The following is a 22,208-nucleotide window of genomic DNA, read 5'->3' on the forward strand; positions in this document are numbered from 1 at the left end:
TTTGGGTAGGTACTTAAACACACACACACACACATGCCTGTTTCTCAGTGGACTAAGAAGAACCAAGTTATAGAAGAAGAAGAAAACCTGTCAGTTCTGACTCTTATATTTTTCCAGGAATAACAGGCGTGTCATGAGTCACTCTTTGATATTACATAAACCTCTGGGGGGGGGGGGGAACCCTCAATCAAGAGATTTCATGCAAAATCGTTTTTATTCAATTGTCACATTAAAACAGAACAATGAAAAGAGATCTTTCCCAATGAATTAACTGAATTAAACAAACCTGGTGATAAGATACTGGGACAAGAGGTAGTCCTCGACTTATGAACAAAATTGAGCACCAACATTTATGTTGCTAAGTGAGACAGTTGTTAAGTGAGTTTGGGCCCACTTTATGACACTTCTTGCCACCATTGTTAAGTGAATCACTGCAGTTGTTAAGTGAGCAACAGGGTTCCCCATTGATTTAGCAAAAGAGGGGATCCAATGACCCCCCCACCCCACCCCCAACCCCCGGTCATGGCAACCATCATAAATATGAACCAGTTGACTAGAATTCAAATTCTGATCATATGACCAGGGGAATGCAGTGATGGTCATAAATGTGAAAACTGGTCATCAGTGACTTTTTTCCAGTGCCATTGTAACTTGGAAGGATCATAAAATGAGTGGTTGTAAGTCAAGGACTAACTGTAGTATATTTGCATTAGGCTTTATGAACAGAGGATGATGAAATAATATTTCAAGGGCAAATGCACCCTGAGCATTATAAGATAGAGAAGCTAATACTCACCTTTGACTACAACCAATAAAGCTACTTGAGGCAAAACAACAAATGAAAGAGTAGAGTAGTGTAGTGTAGTGTAGTGTAGAGTAGAGTAGAGTAGAGTAGAGTAGAGTAGAGTAGAATAAGTAGAGTGGAGGGGAGTGGAGAGGAGAGGAGGGAGTAGAGCAGAGCAGAACAGAGCTGGAAGGGACCTTGTAGGTCTTCTAGTCCAGCCCCCTGCTCAAGCAAGAGAACCTATACCATCTCAGATCCAGCTTTGCTTACTCTGTAACCGCTTGACTGTAGTAAAAGTGAACCTTTCACTTTAAAAAATGGAAACGAGGGTCTTTCTTTCCTAAACACTCCAGCCGGGACAAGCCTGACACTGAGCTAAAAGATGTGACCTGGGCAAGTTGGTGGAAGAGTGAAGCTGTCCTAGTGTTGATCTTAGTGGGAGAAGAAGATGCTGTGTGTATTGTTCTCAATTCGCAGCCCTCCACATACCTAACTTCAGCTGTGGCAAACTGGGAACCTCCTTTGTGACGGTAGCGTAGTAGCCCTGAAGTCCTCGGTGGGCACTGAGGAGCAGGAGGCATAGGTCATTATGCCACTTGTGGGCATGTTGCCTGCAGTTTTCTGATGGCACATAGCAGCTGCCCTGCAGAAGAGAGGAGGGACAGAGAAGCGAGGAGAGCACATTACTTGATTTTCCTTTAGAAAGTAGAATTGAGGCTCATTATCTACCTAAATCAACAATTCTTGAATTAAGCAGAGACGATCTTGGAAGGAAAAAAAAAAGAAGCATTTCTGTTTCAAGTATCTTTCTGCAAATATAGTAATTCTAATTTAAGTGCTTGTGTGTTTAATGGATTTTGTATTCAGCAAAGCGGTGTAACTTTTCAAAATTGAGCAGTTTCAAGGAAGGAAAAATGCATGTAAAGGATATTTTCAGACTGCTGTAAGTTCTCTGATAATCAAGGCTCTATGAGGAATATCAATTCTTCCAGCCCACATAAGTACTCAAATAAGTAAATCCCCAAATATACTGGATATATTTTAAATATTTTTACTGTCATGATTGTTTGGTCTGTTGGTTAAGGCATCAGGCTAGAAAGCAGGAGATCTTGAGTTCAAGTCCCACGTTTGCCACACAAGCCAGCTAGGTAAGTCTGAGTCAATCACCAGGAGACTGTGAGTTCGAGTCCTGCCTTAAACGTGAAAGCCAGCTGGATCACTTTGGACCAATCACCAGGAGAATGAGTTCTAGTCCTGCCTTAGCCATTAAAGCCAGCTGAATGGACCAATCACAAGGAAAAAGTGAGTTCTAGTTCTGTCTTAAACATGAAAGTCAGCTGGAGGACTTTGGACCAATCACCAGGAGAATGTGAGTTGTAGTCCTGCCTTAGCCATGAAGGCCAGGTGAATGGACCAATCACCAGGAGAAAATGAGTTCTGGTCCTGCCTTAAACATGAAAATCAGCTGGATGACTTTGGACCAATCACCAGGAGAATGTGAGTTGTAGTCCTGCCTTAGCCATGAAAGCCAGGTGAATGGACCAATCACCAGGAGAAAATGAGTTCTAGTCCTGCCTTAAACATGAAAATCAGCTGGATGACTTCGGACCAATCACCAGGAGAATGTGAGTTGTAGTCCTGCCTTAGCCATGAAAGCCAGGTGAATGGACCAATCACCAGGAGAAAATGAGTCCTGGTCCTGCCTTAAACATGAAAATCAGCTGGATGACTGGACCAATCACCAGGAGAATGTGAGTTGTAGTCCTGCCTTAGCCATGAAAGCCAGGTGAATGGACCAATCACCAGGAGAAAATGAGTTCTAGTCCTGTCTTAGCCATGAAAACCAGCTGGGTGACTTTGGGGCTGTCACCCTCTCTAAACCCAATCCTTCTCAGAATTGTAATTACGGGGAAAATAGGAGGAGGAAGGTGTGTTGGATATGTTCACCACCCTTGAGTTATTTGTAAAAATAATAAAGGGGAGGATACAAATAATAAATACATAAATTATCAATTAATGCCAGGGTAATGCCAGACCAACAATCAAGTCGTGAATAATATCCCAGACAAAGAACCACCAACCCAGACCATCAAACAATAACTAACAGCGTAAACAAGGAACTACCAAGAAGAAAACAACATTTCCACCAACATTGACAGGGCAAGCCACTGTATATAAACAGAGAGCTCACTCCTTTCTAGCACTGATAATGTTACTAGTAGGGGTCATGAAATGTCTGCAGGAAAACAACCAGAGAGCACCACATACCGTATTTTTTGGAATATAAGATGCACCTTTTTCCCTCAAAAAAGAGGCTGAAAATCTGGGTGCATCTTATACAGCATTTTTTGCCTCCCCAAACCCCACCCCCTTCACCAAAATGGCCATGCATAGCCTTTAGGAGGCTTTCAGAGTGTTCCTGGGGCCTGGGGAGGGCAGAAATGAGCAAAAAACAGGCAATTTTTTTGCCACCCCTGCCCCGAGAAGCACTCTATAACCCTCCTAAAGGCTATGGATGCCCTTTTTGGGACAAAAAAACAGACCATTTTGGGGAGGTCTGCAAAGTGCAAAAACTTGTTTTTTTTTTTAAATTTGCTTCTTCAAAACCTTGTTGTGTGTTATACTCCCAAAAATACGGTACATCCTGTGATGATTCCTTTTGGTTGAGCCAAACTATTTCATATTAAATTCGCAAAGTTAGTATATCGTCCAATGAAGCCTATCTTAACTTCTTTTCCACCCAGGAGAAGAATTATGCCGATATGGAGAGTCCTCCACTTATGACCACAATTGAGCCCAACATATCCGTTGCTAAGGGAGGTATCTGTTAAGTGACTTTGGGCCCATTTTATGACCTTCCTTGACACAGTCGTTAAGTTAACAACACGGTTCTTAAGTGCATCTAGTTTCCTCATTGGCTTTGTCAGAAGTTTGCAAAAGGGGATCAAGTGACCCCAGGACACTCTGACCGTCATAAATATGAGCCAGTTGCCAAGTGGCTGAATTTTGATCACGTGGCCATGGGGATGCTGTAACGTTTGTATGTGGGGAAAAAGGGTCAAAAGTCACTTTTTTCTGTGCTGTTGTAACTTTGAATGGTTGTAAGTCGAGGATTCCCTGTAACTGACAATCAGCAGATTGGTCAATTCCTTCTTTATTTGCTGTGTATTATCATGGTATAATACACAGTCCAGTGGGCCGGACGAGCCGTCAACAGTGAGTCTTGTGAGACCATTCTGGGAGGAGTTTGACTCTGTTGCCCCCGAGGATTTGGACAGGTTGTGTGGACGGCTGTGACCCACCACATGTTCAATGGACCCGTGTCCCTCCTGGCTGGTACTGGCATCCTGGGAGGTGACACGAGGCTGGCTTCTGGGCCTGGTGAATGCCTCATTGGGTGAGGGCTTCCTACCAACTGCCTTGAAAGAGGCGGTGGTGAGGCCCTTGCTCAAGAGGCCTTCACTGGACCCAATGGAGCTGGCTAATTATCGTCCAGTCTCCAACCTTCCCTTTTTAGCGAAGGTGGTTGAGAATGTGGTGGCACAGCAATTTCCACGACACCTTGACGAATCCGAATATCTAGACCCACGCCAGTCCGGCTTCCGACCCGGGCACAGCACAGAGACAGCCTTGGTCGCGCTGGTTGATGATCTCTGGAGGGCCAGAGATAGAGGTTGTTCCTCTATCCTGGTCCTATTAGACCTCTCAGCGGCTTTTGATACCATCGACTATGGTATCCTATTGCGCCGGCTGGAGGGGATGGGAGTCGGAGGCACCGTTTTACGGTGGTTCGGCTCCTACCTCTCCGACCGGTCGCAATGTGTGTTGACGGGGGGGGGGGCAGAGGTCGACCCTGAGGTCACTCACTTGTGGGGTGCCACAGGGGTCGGTCCTCTCGCCCCTCCTGTTCAACACATATGTGAAGCCGCTGGGAGAGATCATCCGTGGTTTTGGGGTTGAATACCATCTGTACACTGATGATACTCAGCTGTACGTTTCAACCCCAAATCACCCCAGCGAGGCTGTCGAAGTAATGTCCCGGTGTTTGGAAGCCGTCGGGGTCTGGATGGGGGACAACAGACTCAAACTCAACCCCTCCAAGACTGAGTGGCTGTGGCTACCGGCACCTCGGTTCAGTCAGCTGACTCCAACGCTGGCCATAGGGGGCGAACAACTGCCCCCTGTGGAACGGGCGCGCAATTTGGGCGTCCTCCTTGATGCCCGGCTGTCAATGGCATGTGGCAGCCGTGGCTAGGGGGGCGTTCCACCAGGTTCGCCTGGTGCGCCAATTGCGCCCCCTTCTGGACCGGGATGCCCTACGCATGGTCACTCATGCACTGGTGACGTCTCGCCTGGACTACTGTAATGCTCTCTACATGGGGCTTCCCTTGGGACGCGCACGAAGACTGCAGCTAGTCCAGAACGCAGCCGCGCGGGCAGTCATGGGGAGTACTAGGTACTCCCACGTAACACCGCTCCTGCGTGAGCTGCACTGGCTACCTGTGGTCTTTCGGGTGCGTTTCAAGGTTTTGACCACCATCTTTAAAGCGCTCCATGGCATAGGGCCTAGTTACCTGCGGGATTGCATCCTCCCACATACATCCCTGCGGCCAATTCGCTCTCACAGGGAGGGGCTTCTCCTGGTGCCGTCCACTAGGCAATGCCAACGGGCGACACCAAGGAGTAGGGCCTTCTCTGTGATGGGCCCAACCCTCTGGAATGACCTCCCCCCCGACATTAGAACCACCATTGACTTCCGCTCCTTCCGGCAGAAACTGAAGACTCACCTGTTCCGACTGGCTGGTCTGGCATAATTCTTAACGTCTACCTCCTGGCATATATATTTCCTACTGGTTTTTTAGGGGACTTAATTTTATAAGACACTGGGGTTTTAAACTTTGTATATTTTAAATTATTTATTTAGCAATTACAGTTCTGTCTATTTTATCCTCCTCTTATTTATGTATTTATCCATTTAATAATTTTTAATTGTTATTATGTATGATGTTTTTGATATGGACTGTACACCGCCCCGAGTCCCTTTTGGGAGAGGGGGCGGTCTAGAAGTGCTAATTAAATTAAATTAAAATTAAATAAAAGCAAGTGATAATTCTTCCATAATTTTAATTGAAGCTGTAGCCATGAAAGGAAGATTAGAAACCCTCTTGGATTATATGTAAAGATTAATTTAAAAAAAAGAACTAAGTTAGATATACTGTAGTTAAGTTTTGAATATTAGGGGGAAAATGTTATGATGCAGGATATAATTAAATAATGGAGGGATAATGATAACAATATATATATAGGTATGGGTACAACATAAGGAAATTGCATGTAAATTGCAAATAATGATTTGGAAAGAAGGATTAGAACGTTTTGTTATTGAATATTATGGATGTTTAGCTAGAATAGACCATAAGGATTCAGTGTTGTTGGAGGATTTTAGAAATAGTAAATGAAATGCCAGTATGTGGTTATGTTTTAAATCTTGGTATATTTTATGATAAAGGACGTTTAAACAATTGTAGTCAAATGAAAATGGAGGTATGATGATGGTGATATGTATAAACATATCTGAGTTAAAACACTTGAGTTAATATGAATTATGCTTGATGACTGGAAGAGTTGCACGAAAGCCTTTTGTAACCAACTGATACACTTTCTACAGTATGCAAAAAAGGAAGATTTTATGTGTTTTGAAAATAAAAAATATATTTTTAAAAATAATAATTTTAATTGAAGCTGATCCTCCCTAAATAAAGCATGAGGTGCAGTTATATGCCTGCCTTCTGGTGCATTTCCTGCGTGCCATTCAAACATTGCAAAAATAATGCCACACAAACTTGGCCCATTGTGGAGTGGTGTGGTGGCTCTCGTCTCACAATTAGGAGGCTGGGAGTTTGATCCTAGGAAGAGGCAGATATTTCTCCCTCTGGTCACAATGAGACTAGATCTACTGAACAAAACTCTGCATTGGCGACAGGAAGAGCATCTGGCCAGTAAAAACTCTGCTAGCTCCATTCACTTCCTCAGACTCCACCCCACAAGGGATTATGGGGTCATTAAAAGATGATGAAGATTTTGGAAAGGACACTGATGGAGTCTGCTCAAGCCTTCTGCTTTGTCAGAGATTTTGGATCTTTCGCTGCAAGCAAAGGCCTGCATTTAGCACCCCTAATACCTTATCCCAATAATATATGAATGATGTTTAGGGAAACTTTTCAACATAGCCCTTGCCTTCCGTGTGAGCTCCATTAAATTCACAAGAGAACAATAAACTTGACCATCTGCAATGGATTTTCCAAGAATAGCACCAGAAACATGCAACTGTTATTTTTGGTTTCACCCCTCCCACCCTCAAACTGATGGCCCCAATCAGGTCTGAAATGAAAGCAATTGTGACGAGAAGGGAGGGGAGGGGAGGGGAGAGGAAGGAAGGGAAGGGATGGAAGAGGAGAGGAAGGAGGGGAGGAGGGGAGAGGAAGGAAGGGAGGAGAGGGGAGAGAAAGGAGGGGAGGAGAGGAAGGAAGGGAAGGGAGGGGAGGGGAGAGGAGAAGGGGGAGAGGAAGGAGGCGAGGAGAGGAAGGAAGGAAGGGAAAGGAGGGGAGAGGAGAGGAGAGGAAGGGAAGGGATAGAAGAGGAGAGGAAGAAGGGGAGAGGAGGAGAGGAAGGAAGGGAAGGGAGGGGAGGGGACAGGAAGGAAGGGATGGAAGAGGAGAGGAAGGAGGGGAGAGGAAGGAGGAGAGGAGAGGAGAGGAGAGGAAGGAAGGAAGGGAAGGGAGGGGAGAGGAGAGGAAGGGAAAGGAAGGGATGGAAGAGGAGAGGAAGGGGGGAGGAGAGGAGAGTTAGGAAGGGAAGGGAGGGGAGAGGAGAGAAAGGAAGGGAAGGGATGGGAGAGGAGAGGAGAGGAAGGAGGGGAGGGGAGGAGGAGAAGGAAGGGAAGGGATGGGATGGGAGAGGAAAGGGAGGAGGGGTGCAAAGGGGAGAAGGGGGAGAGGAGAGAGGGGAGGAGGGGAGGGGAGAGAGAGAGAAAGAAAGAAAGAAAGAAAGAAAGAAAGAAAGAAAGAAAGAAAGAAAGAAAGAAAGAAAATCTTAGAATTATACCACAGAGCTAATTAATAATAATAATAATAAATAAATTTTATTTGATTAGCCGCAACCCTCTCCCGAAGGACTCGGGGCGGCGTACAATCAAAAGGATAAAATACACATAGGACACACATACATACGAAAAAAAAAAGGACAATTACATTTGTGCATGAAGGAGAGTAGACTTGTAAGTGAAGGACAACAAACACAGCTAAAAACACAATTAAAACACAGTTTAAAATCCCCTTAAATAAAATTGCTAAATTAAAAACCCCTCAGGAGCGTAACGAAGTTATGGTTGAGCCAGGCCAGATATTTGAAAAAGGTGGGTCTTGAGCTTAACACGGAAGGAGCGGAGGTCTGTAGTGGTCCTAATATCCGGGGGGAGGTCATTCCACAGGGCTGGGCCCGCCACAGAGAAGGCTCTGCTCCTAGGCGCCGCCCCATGGCATTGTCTAGTGGACGGCACCTGGAGAAGTCCCTCTCTGTGCGAGCGAATAGGTCGTAGGGATGTGTGGGGCAGAATACGGTCCCGCAGGTAACTAGGTCCTGAGCCATGGAGCGCTTTAAAGATCGTGATCAAAACCTTGAAACGCACTCGATAGACCACAGGAAGCCAGTGCAGCTCGCGCAGGTGTGGTGTCACATGGGAGTACCTGGTGCTCCCCATAATCACCCGCGCGGCCGCATTCTGGACCAACTGTAGTCTCCGAGTGCATTTCAAGGGAAGCCCCATGTAGAGAGCGTTGCAGTAGTCCAGGCGAGACGTCACCAGCGCATGGGTGACTGTGCCTAGGGCGTCCCGGTCCAATAGGGGGCGCAATTGGCGCACCAGGCGAACCTGATGGAACGCCCCCCTGGCCACGGCTGTCACATGTTCATCCATGGACAGCCTGGCATACAGGAGGACGCCCAAATTGCGCGCCCGCTCCACGGGGGCGAGTTGAATGCCCCCAATGGCCAGAGATGGAATTATCTGGTTGAACCGGGGAGCCGGAACCCACAGCCACTCCGTCTTGGAAGGGTTGAGCCTGAGTCGGTTGTCATCCATCCAGACCCGTACGGCTTCCACACACCGGGACATCACTTCGACGGCCTCGTTGGGGTGGTTCGGGGTGGAAATGTACAGCTGAGTATCATCAGCGTACAGATGGTATCCCACCCCAAAACCACGGATGATCTCACCCAGCGGCTTCATGTATGTGTTGAACAGGAGTGGCGAGAGGACCGACCCCTGTGGCACCCCACAGATAAGGGGGCTTAGGGTCGACCTCTGCTCTCCTGCCAACACACGTTGCATCCTGCCGGAGAGGTAGGAGCCGAACCACCGCAAGACGGTGCCCCGGATCCCCAACCCCTCCAGTCGGTGCAACAGGATACCATGGTCGATGGTATCAAAAGCCGCCGAGAGGTCTAATAGGACCAGGATAGAGGAACAGCCCCTATCTCTGGCCCTCCAGAGATCATCCACCAACGCGACCAAGGCCGTCTCTGTGCTGTGCGGGTCTAGATAATCATTCTCCTCCAGATGTCGTGGAAACTGAGAAACCACCACACTCTCCACAACCTTCGCCAAAAAGGGAAGGTTGGAGACAGGACGATAATTGACCAGCTCCATAGGGTCCAGGGAAGGCTTCTTGAGCAAGGGTCTCACCACCGCCTCTTTCAAGGCGGCCGGGAGAGACCCCTCACCCAACGAAGCGTTCACTAGGTCCAGGAGCCAGTCGCGTGTAACCTCCCAGGATGCCAGTACAAGCCAGGAGGGACACGGGTCCAGTAAACATGTGGTAGGTCGCAGTCGCCCACGCAATCTGTCCAAATCCTCGATGACAACCAAGTCAAACTCCTCCCAAAAAGGTTTCTCAAGACTCGCCACTGGCGTCTCGACTGGGCCACTGAAGGGGACCCAATCCTTCCGGATTTGAGCGACTTTATCCTGCAGATATTTCCCAAACTCCTCTGCCCTGCCCTGTAAAGGGGCCTCCCGTGGCCTCTGAAACAGAAGAGAGCGGGACACCCGAAACAGGGCGGCAGGGCGGTTCTCTGCGGATGCAATGAGAGCGGCACAATATTGACGTTTGGCCGTTCTCAATGCCACTAGGTACGTCCTTAAATGGGCTCGTACCTGTGCTCGGTCAAGTTCGGATCGGGAGGATCTCCAACGACTCTCTAGGCATCTCTTGCGGCGCTTCATCACCCTTAGCTCCTCGGTAAACCAAGGGGCCAGGGTGGATCGTTGCCGCCGGAGAGGCCGCAAAGGCGCCACCCGGTTCAAGGCCCCGGTAGTCGCATTATTCCACGCGGCCACCAGGTCCTCTACCCGAGGGCGGGTAAATCTTGTTTCCAATGGCTTCTCCTGAAATATGGCACAAAACACCTTATAAGCAGTTTTGCAGCATCCCAACCTTAAATGAATATATTTTATCATTTACATCGCTGTTCCTGATGCTACTCCTCCTTTCAATTATATGGCAGTTCGTAGTAAATGGCACAGCGACTTGTCACAAAGAAAGAAACATGTGGGAGTGATGTAAATTGCTTACTCTTGATGAGAGCATTTAAAACAGAATCTGTTGAAAGAAATAATTAGGAACAATGCTCATTATATCCATTTTAGGATGATTGGGATGACCGGGTTGAACCTGAGGAAGGAGTCAAAGGCATCATAGGTCATGAATCCCTTCACACTCACAAGTGAACTTTGTCCAGCCCACTTTGAATTCCTTTCTATTCTTATCTCCCGCTAATTTCCTTTCTTTAGTAGTTCAGATTCTTGTTGAGAGCTTATACTTACAATAAATCTTTATATGCACTTGAACTGTCTGGATTCAGAGGTGGTATTCAATCAGTTCTGACAGGTTCTGGAAAACTGGTAGCGGAAATTTTGAGTTGTTCACCGAAGCGGCAAATAGGCTGCCCCTGCACTCACTACCTCCCAGCCTCCCAGCAGATCTCCTTTTGTTGCGCTGAACAGGAGAATGGAGCTGGAAAGCAGGTTAGTGGGGTGAGGAGGGAATGGGGATTTTGCAGTATCCTTCCCCTGCCACATACACAAAGCCACACAAACAAAGCCATGCCCACAGAACTGGTAGTAAAAAAAATTGAACCCTACCACTGCCTGAATCTCCTGGTTTCCCTGGTGCATGATGATAGATGATGATAGATACAATAGATAGATTAGATAGATAGATAGATAGATAGATAGATAGATAGATAGATAGAGGGAGAGAGAGAGAGAGAGGGAGAGAGAGGATAGATAGATGATAGATAGATAGATGATAGATAGATAGATAGATAGATAGATAGATAGATAGATAGATAGATAGATAGATAGATAGATAGATAGGAAAGATAGATGAGAAAGATATATATTTGTGTTAAGGGTATGGCTAGCTGATAAGGGTATGGCTAGCTGATGAGAGCTAAATAGCTTGAAATAGATCTATACTAGTCTCCCTTTATTTATTTATCAGCACAAATACATATATATATATATTGCATACATACATACATACATACATACATACATACATACATACAGTAGATGGATGATAAATACAAGATAGATAGATAGATAGATAGATAGATAGATAGATAGATAGATAGATAGATAGATAACATAGATACTTTAGATAGATAGGATAGATAGATAGATAGATAGATAGATAGATAGATAGATAGATAGGAAAGATAGATGAGAAAGATATTATATATATATATGGCTAGCTGATGAGGGCTAGCTGATGAGAGCTAATTAGCTCGAAATAGATCTATACTAGTCTCCCTTTACTTATTTATCAGTACAAATACAACATATATATATATATATATATATATATATGTGTGTGTGTGTGTGTGTGTGTGTGTGTGTGTGTGTGTGTATGTATGTGTGTTACAACCCCTGGTAAGACTAACATAGTCTCCCTTTATTTATCAGTACAATTACAACATATATATATATATATATATATATATATATATATATATATATATATATATATATATATATATATATATATATATATATATATATATATATATATATATATATATATATATATATATATATATATATATATATATATATATATATATATATATATATATATATATATATATATATATATATATATATATATATATATATATATATATATATATATATATATATATATATATATATATATATAGTTGCAACCCCTGGTATGCCCAAATATGGGAGGGAGCTCACTACTCCCCCTTTCTGTCCTTCGGCTCATTACAGAAAACCATCCAGGCAGAAAACCATATTTTTATTTTTAATGTTGCCTTTTCATATTTGTGTTGTATTTGTGCTGATAAATAAATAAAGGGAGACTAGTATAGATCTATTTCAAGCTATTTAGCTCACATCAGCTAGCCATACCCTTACTGGGATTTGAACCTGGGCTGTATTACATATTAGGCAGGAGTCTTAGCCACTAAGCCACAGGCTCTCCTCCTTATCAGCTGAGCCAGGGAAATAGGTATGTATTTGTGTTACAACCCCTGGTATGCCCAAATATGGGAGGGAGCTCACTACTCCCCCTTTCTGTCCTTCGGCTCATTACAGAAAACCATCCAGGCAGAAAACCATATTTTTATTTTTAATGTTGCCTTTTTATATTTGTGTTGTATTTGTGCTGATAAATAAATAAAGGGAGACTAGTATAGATCTATTTCAAGCTATTTAGCTCTCATCAGCTAGCCATACCCATACTGGGATTTGAACCCGGGCTGTATTACATATTAGGCAAGAGTCTTAGCCACTAAGCCACAGGCTCTCCTCCTTATCAGCTGAGCCAGGGAAATAGGTATGTATTTGTGTTACAACCCCTGGTATGCCCAAATATGGGAGGGAGCTCACTACTCCCCCTTTCTGTCCTTCGGCTCATTACAGAAAACCATCCAGGCAGAAAACCATATTTTTATTTTTAATGTTGCCTTTTTATATTTGTGTTGTATTTGTGCTGATAAATAAATAAAGGGAGACTAGTATAGATCTATTTCTAGCTATTTAGCTCTCATCAGCTAGCCATACCCTTACTGGGATTTGAACCTGGGCTGTATTACATATTAGGCAGGAGTCTTAGCCACTAAGCCACAGGCTCTCCTCCTTATCAGCTGAGCCAGGGAAATAGGTATGTATTTGTGTTACAACCCCTGGTATGACTAAATATGGGAGGAAGGTCATATTTAGTCATACCAGGGGTTGTAACACAAATACATACCTATTTCCCTGGCTCAACTGATAAGGAAGAGAACTCGTGGCTTAGTGGTTAAGACTCCTGCCTAAGATATATACAGCCCGGGTTCTAATCCCAGTAAGGGTATGGCTAGCTGATGAGAGCTAATTAGCTCAAAATAGATCTATCCTTGTCTCCCTTTGTTTATTTATCAGTACAATTACAACACAAATATAAAAAGGCAACAGTAAAAATAAAAATATGGTTTTCTTCCTGCATGGTCTTCTGTGATAAGCCGAAGGACAGAAAGAGGGAGTAGTGACCTTCCTCCCATATTTAGTCATACCAGGGGTTGTAACCCAAATACATACCTATTTCCCTGGCTCAACTGATAAGGAAGAGAACTCGTGGCTTAGTGGTTAAGACTCCTGCCTAAGATATATACAGCCCGGGTTCTAATCCCAGTAAGGGTATGGCTAGCTGATGAGAGCTAATTAGCTCAAAATAGATCTATCCTTGTCTCCCTTTGTTTATTTATCAGTACAATTACAACACAAATATAAAAAGGCAACAGTAAAAATAAAAATATGGTTTTCTTCCTGCATGGTCTTCTGTGATAAGCCGAAGGACAGAAAGAGGGAGTAGTGACCTTCCTCCCATATTTAGTCATACCAGGGGTTGTAACCCAAATACATACCTATTTCCCTGGCTCAACTGATAAGGAAGAGAACCCGTGGCTTAGTGGTTAAGACTCCTGCCTAAGATATATACAGCCCGGGTTCTAATCCCAGTAAGGGTATGGCTAGGTGATGAGAGCTAATTAGCTCAAAATAGATCTATCCTAGTCTCCCTTTGTTTATTTATCAGTACAATTACAACACAAATATAAAGAGGCAACAGTAAAAATAAAAATATGGTTTTCTGCCTGCATGGTCTTCTGTGATAAGCCGAAGGACAGAAAGAGGGAGTAGTGACCTTCCTCCCATATTTAGTCATACCAGGGGTTGTAACACAAATACATACCTATTTCCCTGGCTCAACTGATAAGGAAGAGAACCCGTGGCTTAGTGGTTAAGACTCCTGCCTAAGATATATACAGCCCGGGTTCTAATCCCAGTAAGGGTATGGCTAGCTGATGAGAGATAATTAGCTCGAAATATATCTATCCTAGTCTCCCTTTGTTTATTTATCAGTACAATTACAACACAAATATAAAAAGGCAACAGTAAAAATAAAAATATGGTTTTCTGCCTGCATGGTCTTCTGTGATAAGCTGAAGGACAGAAAGAGGGAGTAGTGACCTTCCTCCCATATTTAGTCATACCAGGGGTTGTAACACAAATATATACCTATTTCCCTGGCTCAACTGATAAGGAAGAGAACCCGTGGCTTAGTGTTTAAGACTCCTGCCTAAGATATATACAGCCCGGGTTCTAATCCCAGTAAGGGTATGGCTAGGTGATGAGAGCTAATTAGCTCAAAATATATCTATCCTAGTCTCCCTTTGTTTATTTATCAGTACAATTGCAACATATATAAAATAAATATATACATATACACACACACACAAACACATACATACATACATACATACATACATACATACATACATACAGCAGATAGATGATAGATACAAGATAGATAAATAGATAGACAGACAGACAGGCCAACACTCATAAAAACATCATAGCAAACTTAAACAAAGTGCCAAGCAATCACTTGAGAAGAAATATGGAGCAGCCCCCTGACAGTGATAAAGGATTCCAACCTTTCCAGGGTTGTTTGCTTCACAACCAGCCTGACATTTTCTCTGCTGAGGCTCTTCCCTGCATTTATTTCTTTCAGGTGTGGAGGCAATCACAGCCTCGACTCTCAACCGCTGGTGAATGACAAGCAATTGTACGGGAAGGTGATTATCTCCCACAACCGCCCTTGCCATTGAGATTGTTTGCCGTGTCTCCAAATGTCCCCAGAAGAAATCATTGCTGAAAGTGCCTCTAAAGTAAAAGTTGACATAAACTTGGGAGCAACTCTTGAAACAGGGTGTTTGAAGATGGGGAAGGCAAATCAAAAGCCTGAGCAATTTTGAAGGGGCTGCCTTAAGTCTGGAAAAGGCAAAAGGAAAGGGATGGAAACACTGTTCTTTTCATCAGCACGTGCACTTGAATTGGGATAAACAGAAGCATCAAATCAAAATCACAAGGAGTATTAATACCACTTTATAAAATCTTAGCGACACAACACCTGGAATATTGCATCCAGTTTTGGTCTTCACATGACCAAAAAAGATGTGGAGACTTTGGGGGAAAAAATGCAGAGAAAAGCAACTAGGACAATTAAAGGCCTGGAAACTAAAACGTATGAAGAATGGGTGCAGGAACTGGGTATGGCCAATTCGTATTTCTGAAGATTTTGCTCATGGTGTTTTGTGCATCAAAGACTGCTTGCCAGAGGGCAGAAGGAGAGAGGAAGGGGGAGTAGAGAAGAGAAAGACGACAAAGGGAGGAGGTAGGGAGGAGGAGGAGAGAGGGAGAAGAAAGTGAGGGATAAGGTACAAATATGGAGAGCAGAAGAGCCAAAAATTGTTTTTGGGGAGTTGATGGTAAGACGAATTGATGTAAACATTTAATAATACAATACAATGCTAGTTATGTAATAGTATACATGGTTATATGTTATGAAAATGAAAAAAAAACTTTATATATATACACCACACACACACACACACACACACACACATACATACATACATACATACATGTACGTCTTTGGTTGTTTGGGTTTTCTCCCGCGTAGAATTGGAAGTATCTTCACGACGTTTCGATGAAGTCTCATTCATCATCTTCAGGCTGCTGCTTCCGGCTTGGTGCTTCCACCAAGATATAATATACAGCCCAGGTTCAAATCCCAGTAAGGGTATGGCTAGCTGATGAGAGCTAATTAGCTCAAAATAGATCTATACTAGTCTCCCTTTATTTATTTATCAGTACAAATACAACACACAAACACACACACACACACACACACACACACACATTTCGATGAAGTCTCATTCATCATCTTCAGGCTGGTGTTTCCGGCTTGGTGCTTCCGGCTTGGTGCTTCCATATAGACTTTAAAAAAACCAGAACTATTGCCAAAATTGAACACTTTAACAACAGAATAATCAGAAAAGCTATTGAGATAGAAAAACGACCACACAGCATGAATAAACGAGATGATACCTCCTGCCTATCAGCCATTTGGAAACCCGCCCTCATTAACAAACGAGTCCCTAACACAAAGAATGATACCAGACCCACACTCATGAAAACCACACAGGATGTCACTATCACACATCCACGCAAAAAGCAAGCCCAAACCCACACCGATGATGACCACAAACCAGAAGCCTGACCACAAACCAGAAGCCAGACCACAGCTGCATTATTAGCCACTTTAAACCCCTCCAATCCATACATGAAGCAAACTGATGCCCACCACGGAGATGTGGCAAGACCACAAACGCGAAGCCAAACAACAGTAACGCAGCTCACCAGCTCAAATCCCTCTGCAACTCAGACTAACACAAGCAAAACCAGGCCCCCACCCAAACAGAACACGCCCCCATCCAATCAGAGCACAGCCAAACTCCCATCCAATCAGAGCACAGCCAAGCCCCCTACCAATCAGAATACACCTCCACCCAATCAGAATGCAGCCAAGCTCCCACCCAATCAGCTCAAACCCCCACTGGCAGTTAAAAAGAGGAACCGGCTGAGATCTCACATTGCTCCTGGAAGCACCAAGCCGGAAGCACCAAGCCGGAAACACCAGCCTGAAGATGATGAATGAGACTTCATCGAAACGTCGTGAAGATACTTCCAATTCTTATATATATGTTGTATTTGTGCTGATAAATAAATAAAGGGAGAGAGAGTACTATAGATCTATTTCAAGCTATGTAGCTCTCATCGGCTAGCCATACCCTTACTGGGAATTGAACCTGGGCTGTATTACATATTAGGCAGTTGTAATAGCCACTAAGCCACAAGCTCTCCTCCTTTATCAGCGAAGCCAGTGAAATAGATATGTGTTGTGTCACAACCCCTGTTATGCCCAAATATGGGAGGGAGCATACTGCTTTCCCTTTTCTGTCTATCGGCTCACCCTAGGAGCCATCCAGGCACATTCCTAACAGTGGTGGTATTCAGACGGTTTGGACCGGTTCAGGCAAGCGAGTAGTGGCGACTTGCACTCGCCCACCCACCCCGGCTCTATGTCATCCTTTTTAGCCACATTTTCTAAGCCGTATGCATGCGTGCAAGCTGCGCGCATGAATAAAGCACATGAACGGAAAGTGCACGGTCACCATTTGGTGAACTGGTGGTAAAATTATGTGAAACCCACCTCTGCTTTCTAGTCTTAGAAGGGACTGGGGAATAAAGCAATCTGTTTGCAGGGCAGTTGCTAACTTAGGAAGAGAAATATAAGCCTATGTCATTTGCTTGTATTTAGGACCTGCTGCCAAATTTGGATAACTGAGGATGAAGAATAAAGGGTGTGGGTTATTTTACGATTCCCTTGATGCCAATTGGTTTATTTTGTTCTAAGCCCCAGCAGCTATCAGATTTCACGGAACGGTAATTGTCTGAGCCTCTGACAAAGAGGAAGATTAAGATTTGTTGGATGATTTTCAGTTGATCCTCAAGGGTTTCTGATTTCCAATAAATTTACAACACTGTAAGTAAAATTTAAAACAGGAAAAAAAATCCCTTCCAGTTCCATGATAGCAATAGCAACAGCAGGTAGACATATATACAACTTTAAAGTGTTTTGAAGCCCTCTTTAAGTGGTTTACAAAGTCGGTATATTGCCCCCCCCCAAAAAAAAAAATTTGGGTCCTCATTTTATCCACCTCAGAAGGAAGGAAGGCTGTGTCAGTCTTGAGTCTGGTGAGATTCGAACTGCCAAATTGCAGGAATCCAAAAGTCAGCAGAAGTAGCCTGAGGTACTGCACTCTAACCACTGTGCCACCGTGGCTCATAAGCTTTGAAGTTTAGTTATGTAAATATAATATAACTTGTATCATTAGCACAGATGTATGCCTGTATATATTGGTTAGTCCAAGGCCTAGTTCATGGAAGATTCTTAGTTCTATCTCCTAAGCTACTATATTGCATCTCCATCTATTTTTGTGTCTTTCTTTTGTTTTGTTTTGTTTTTGCTTCTGGTTGCTGGGTTTTGGATACATCCCAGACAATGAAATTAAAATTCACTGGTCCAGAAAATAGTCAGAAGCAGATTTGCCAGTTCTAACGCAGTTATCATCACCCCAAGTCAAATGGTCTTGATTTAAAGATTGAAATGAATGGCCTTCACTTATAAGTGAATTGCTTAAAGGAAGATACCATGAAGATGCCACTATGAAAGCCTGAGAATCTCATTATTTAAAAAAAATACATGAAATAAAAGTAAACTTGCTAGACTTCTTCTTCTTCTTCTTCTTCTTCTTCTTCTTCTTCTTCTTCTTCTTCTTCTTCTTCTTCTTCTTCTTCTTCTCCTTCTCCTTCTCCTTCTCCTTCTCCTTCTCCTTCTCCTTCTCCTTCTCCTTCTCCTTCTCCTTCTCCTTCTCCTTCTCCTTCTCCTTCTCCTTCTCCTTCTCCTTCTCCTTCTCCTTCTCCTTCTCCTTCTCCTTCTCCTTCTCCTTCTCCTTCTCCTTCTCCTTCTCCTTCTCCTTCTCCTTCTCCTCCTCCTCCTCCTCCTCCTCCTCCTCCTCCTCCTCCTCCTCCTCCTCCTCCTCCTCCTCCTCCTTCCAAATTGGTAGGACCAGGGATCATCCAGTGAGGCAGATGGGAAAGAGGGATGGAAGACACATCTTACAGGGAATCCTTAATTTATGACCATAATTGAACCCAAAGTTCAATTAAGTGAGACAGTTCTTAGATGAGCTTTGGCCCATTTTATGACCTTTCTTGCCACCATTGTTAAGTCAATAACTGCAATTGTTAGGACTAAATTCACAACAAGGTCAAAGTTGTTCCATAAATCTGGCTTCCCTATTGGTTGTGAGAAGGTCACAAAAGGAGATCACATAACCACGGGACACTGCGACCATCACAAATATGAACCAGTTGTCAAGGGTCTGAATTTTGATCATGTGTTCATAGGGATGCTGCAATAGTCATAAGTATTAAAAACGGTCATAAGTCACTTTTTTTTCAGTGTTGTTCAAACAGACATTAAACCAATGGTTGTAAGTCAAGGATTACCTGTATAGTTGGTTGGCTACTAAGAAACAAGATGGAAGACTCAGAAAGACTTTGGCCTGATCCAGCATGTTGGTTATTATGATCATTCATTTTGTTTCTGTAACAGTTTTATAGCAGTGAACTTGTCTCTGAAAACCATCTACTAGGAGACTAGAGGGCTTCTTTGTGTTGTTGGTTGGCCAATATGAGAACATCGTGGATTAGACAGACTATGGTTCTTATCAGAGGTGGTATTCAGCCAGTTCGGACCGGTTCGCCTGAACCAGTAGCGGAAATCGCGGGCGGGCCTGCCCACTTGCCCTGGCTCTATGCTGTCCTATTTAGGCACGTTTTTGAGGCTGGGAGCATACACATATGGTGCGTGCATGGAAAAAGCACATGCGCAGAGGGGACCTATGCGCCCGCATAGTCAGCATACACCAGTGGTGGGTTCCAATTCCCGGTGCAACCGGGATGGTGCAATGGGGCCGGGCGCCCGCCCCGTGCACGCGTCTAGCATGCGCATGTGTACCCACTGCCTGCAACGCTCCAGCTGCTCAGCGGAGCATCGCGCAGGCACCGTACGCTCCATGTGTGTGCGCAAATGCCCTGATCGGCTCAAATAACGGTAAGGAGAGCAGGTGGGTGGGTGGGCCCTCCGGAGCACCGTACCGGAACGGTACCTGGTGCTCCCAGCAGGCACTGCTACGTCCCGGTACGGGTCATATCCCACCACTGGCACACACACATGAAGTGGATAGGTGCACAAGCAGCGAACCGATGGTAACAAAATGTGAAACCCACCGCTGGTTCTTATCCAACAGGGCCATGCTGATCTTCTTGTTGTATGTTAACATATGATACTTGGCTTCTGTTCCTTTTTAGAATAAGAATGAGTGTTGTTTTTGTTAGTTTTCTCTGCCACTGGCATTGTTCTTTAATTCAACCCAAAATTATTCAGGTCTGTTATTTACAAACAACATAGAATCATGTCACCATGAAACTTTGTACGATTTCACATGTGCTTTCAGTTCCCTTGTGTGTCGTACTCTTGTTCAATTTTCCATTTGTGTTCTTGTTTTCCCAAGGTACACAATTATATTATATATTTTGAGTCATTTTGCTGTAAGTCTCAAGAGTACAGTTTGGGCATTTCTAAATCCTTTATGTATATCAACTTAAGAGGAGGAAAGAAGAAAGGAAGAAGGAAAGAACAAAAGGACTTGTGATAGTTAAGTATAAGTATAATCTTTGTTGTCATTGTACTTAAATGCAACGAAATTGGTTTTAACCTCACTGGTGCAAAATTATAACAGAAACTAAAAGAAAAAAAAAACTAGCATGTGCGTGGAGTGATTGTGGTTGTATTTAAAAGTCTCACAGCCCAAGGATAAAAACTATCTTTAAACCTGTTTGTTCGCCTGGCTATACTTTGATGTCTTCTGCCTCATGGTAGAAGTGCAAAGAGACACTGACCAGGGTGTGAATCATCTCTGAGTATCTTCCTTACTCTGCTAAAGCAGCGAGATCTGGCGATGTCATCCAGTGGTTCAACCAATGGTTTCTTGTGCCAAATTGATCACTCTCTGTAGTGCCTTCCTGTCCGCAGCTGTTAAACCAGCGTACCATACTGTAATACAATATTGTGAAGACACTTTCTATGGTGAAAGTGAAGACACTTTCTATGGTGGACCGATAGAAAGAGGTCATCAGCTGTTGTTCCACCTGATTTTTTCGCAGGACTCTAAGGAAATGAAGTCTCGGTTGGGCCTTCCCAGTCACCAGAGATGTGTTGTTTTTCCAGGTGAGATCTTGACTAATAAGCACTCCCAAGAATTTAAAAGAGGAAACCCTCTCCACACAGCCTCCCACGATATACAGTCAGGCAGGTTCCTCTCTGTGCTTCCAGAAATCTAGCACCATATCCTTTGTCTTACTAGTATTTAGATGTAAGTTGTTTCTTGAGCACCATGCGGATACCTTCTGGACTTCTTCCCTGTATGCTGATTCGTCCCCTCCAGTTATGACACCCAGCACTGTTGTGTCATCTGCAAACTTTATTACGATGTTGGATGGATCAGAGGATATGCAGTCATATGTATACAGCGAGTACAGGTATGGGCTGAGCACACAGCCCTGAGGGGAGCCTGTGCTGAGCTTCAGCGTGGAAGATGTAAAGGACCCATCCCTTACTGTTTGTGGACCATCCCTCAGGAAGTCTTTGATCCATTCCCAAGTGAGGGGAGGGAAATTCAGGTCAGTCAACTTTTCAATGAGAATTCCTGGTAAGATGGTGTTAAAGGCCGAGCTATAGTCTATAAAAAGCATTCTGACATAATTCCCAGATTTCTCAAGGTGGCTCAGTGTAATATGTAGAGCAGTGGTGATGGCGTCCCCTGTCGACCTGTTGCTTCTATAAGCAAACTGGCGTGGATCAAAATTTGGTGGAAGACAGGACCTGAGGTGTTGTAGGACCAGTCTCTCAAAGCACTTCATCACTTTAGACGTCAGTGCAATGGGTCTATAGTCATTCAAGCTTTTTATGGCTGCTTTCTTCGGAACTGGGATAATTGTGGCTGCTTTCAAGCATGATGGGACTCTAACCTGTTGCAGGGAGAGGTTAAAATCCTTGTCAGGACCCCTGTTAATTGGTCAGCATAGGTTTTTACCATTTTCCCCAACACCTCATCTGGACCTGCAGCTTTGTTGGGATTTACAGACTTCAGCTCAGCTCTCACTTGATGTTCATCCAGGGTGAGTGGCTGGAGGTCAGAGGGCCTTTGGGCTAGAGCCACAGAGACTGATCTTTTGACCTCAAAGCGGGTGAAGAAGCTATTTAGCTCCTCTACTAGCAGGGCATTAGCATTGGCTATTTTTTTTGTATTGCCCTTATAGTTGGTT

General features: G+C 44.0%; 1 protein-coding gene across 1 annotated transcript in view; it reads right to left on the reverse strand.

Annotated features, from left to right (window-relative positions):
* FAM135B (family with sequence similarity 135 member B) overlaps positions 1-22,208 on the reverse strand; it is a 166,278-nt gene that overhangs the window by 41,823 nt on the left and 102,247 nt on the right. Inside the window, exon 8 of the mRNA XM_081952314.1 lies at positions 1,274-1,427. Within this exon, the coding sequence (XP_081808440.1) occupies positions 1,274-1,427 (154 nt within the window). The remainder of the gene's footprint in view (positions 1-1,273; positions 1,428-22,208) is intronic.

This window comes from Natrix helvetica, assembly GCF_964273705.1.
Source record: "Natrix helvetica genome assembly, chromosome: 4".
Classification (NCBI taxonomy): Eukaryota; Metazoa; Chordata; class Lepidosauria; order Squamata; family Natricidae; genus Natrix; species Natrix helvetica.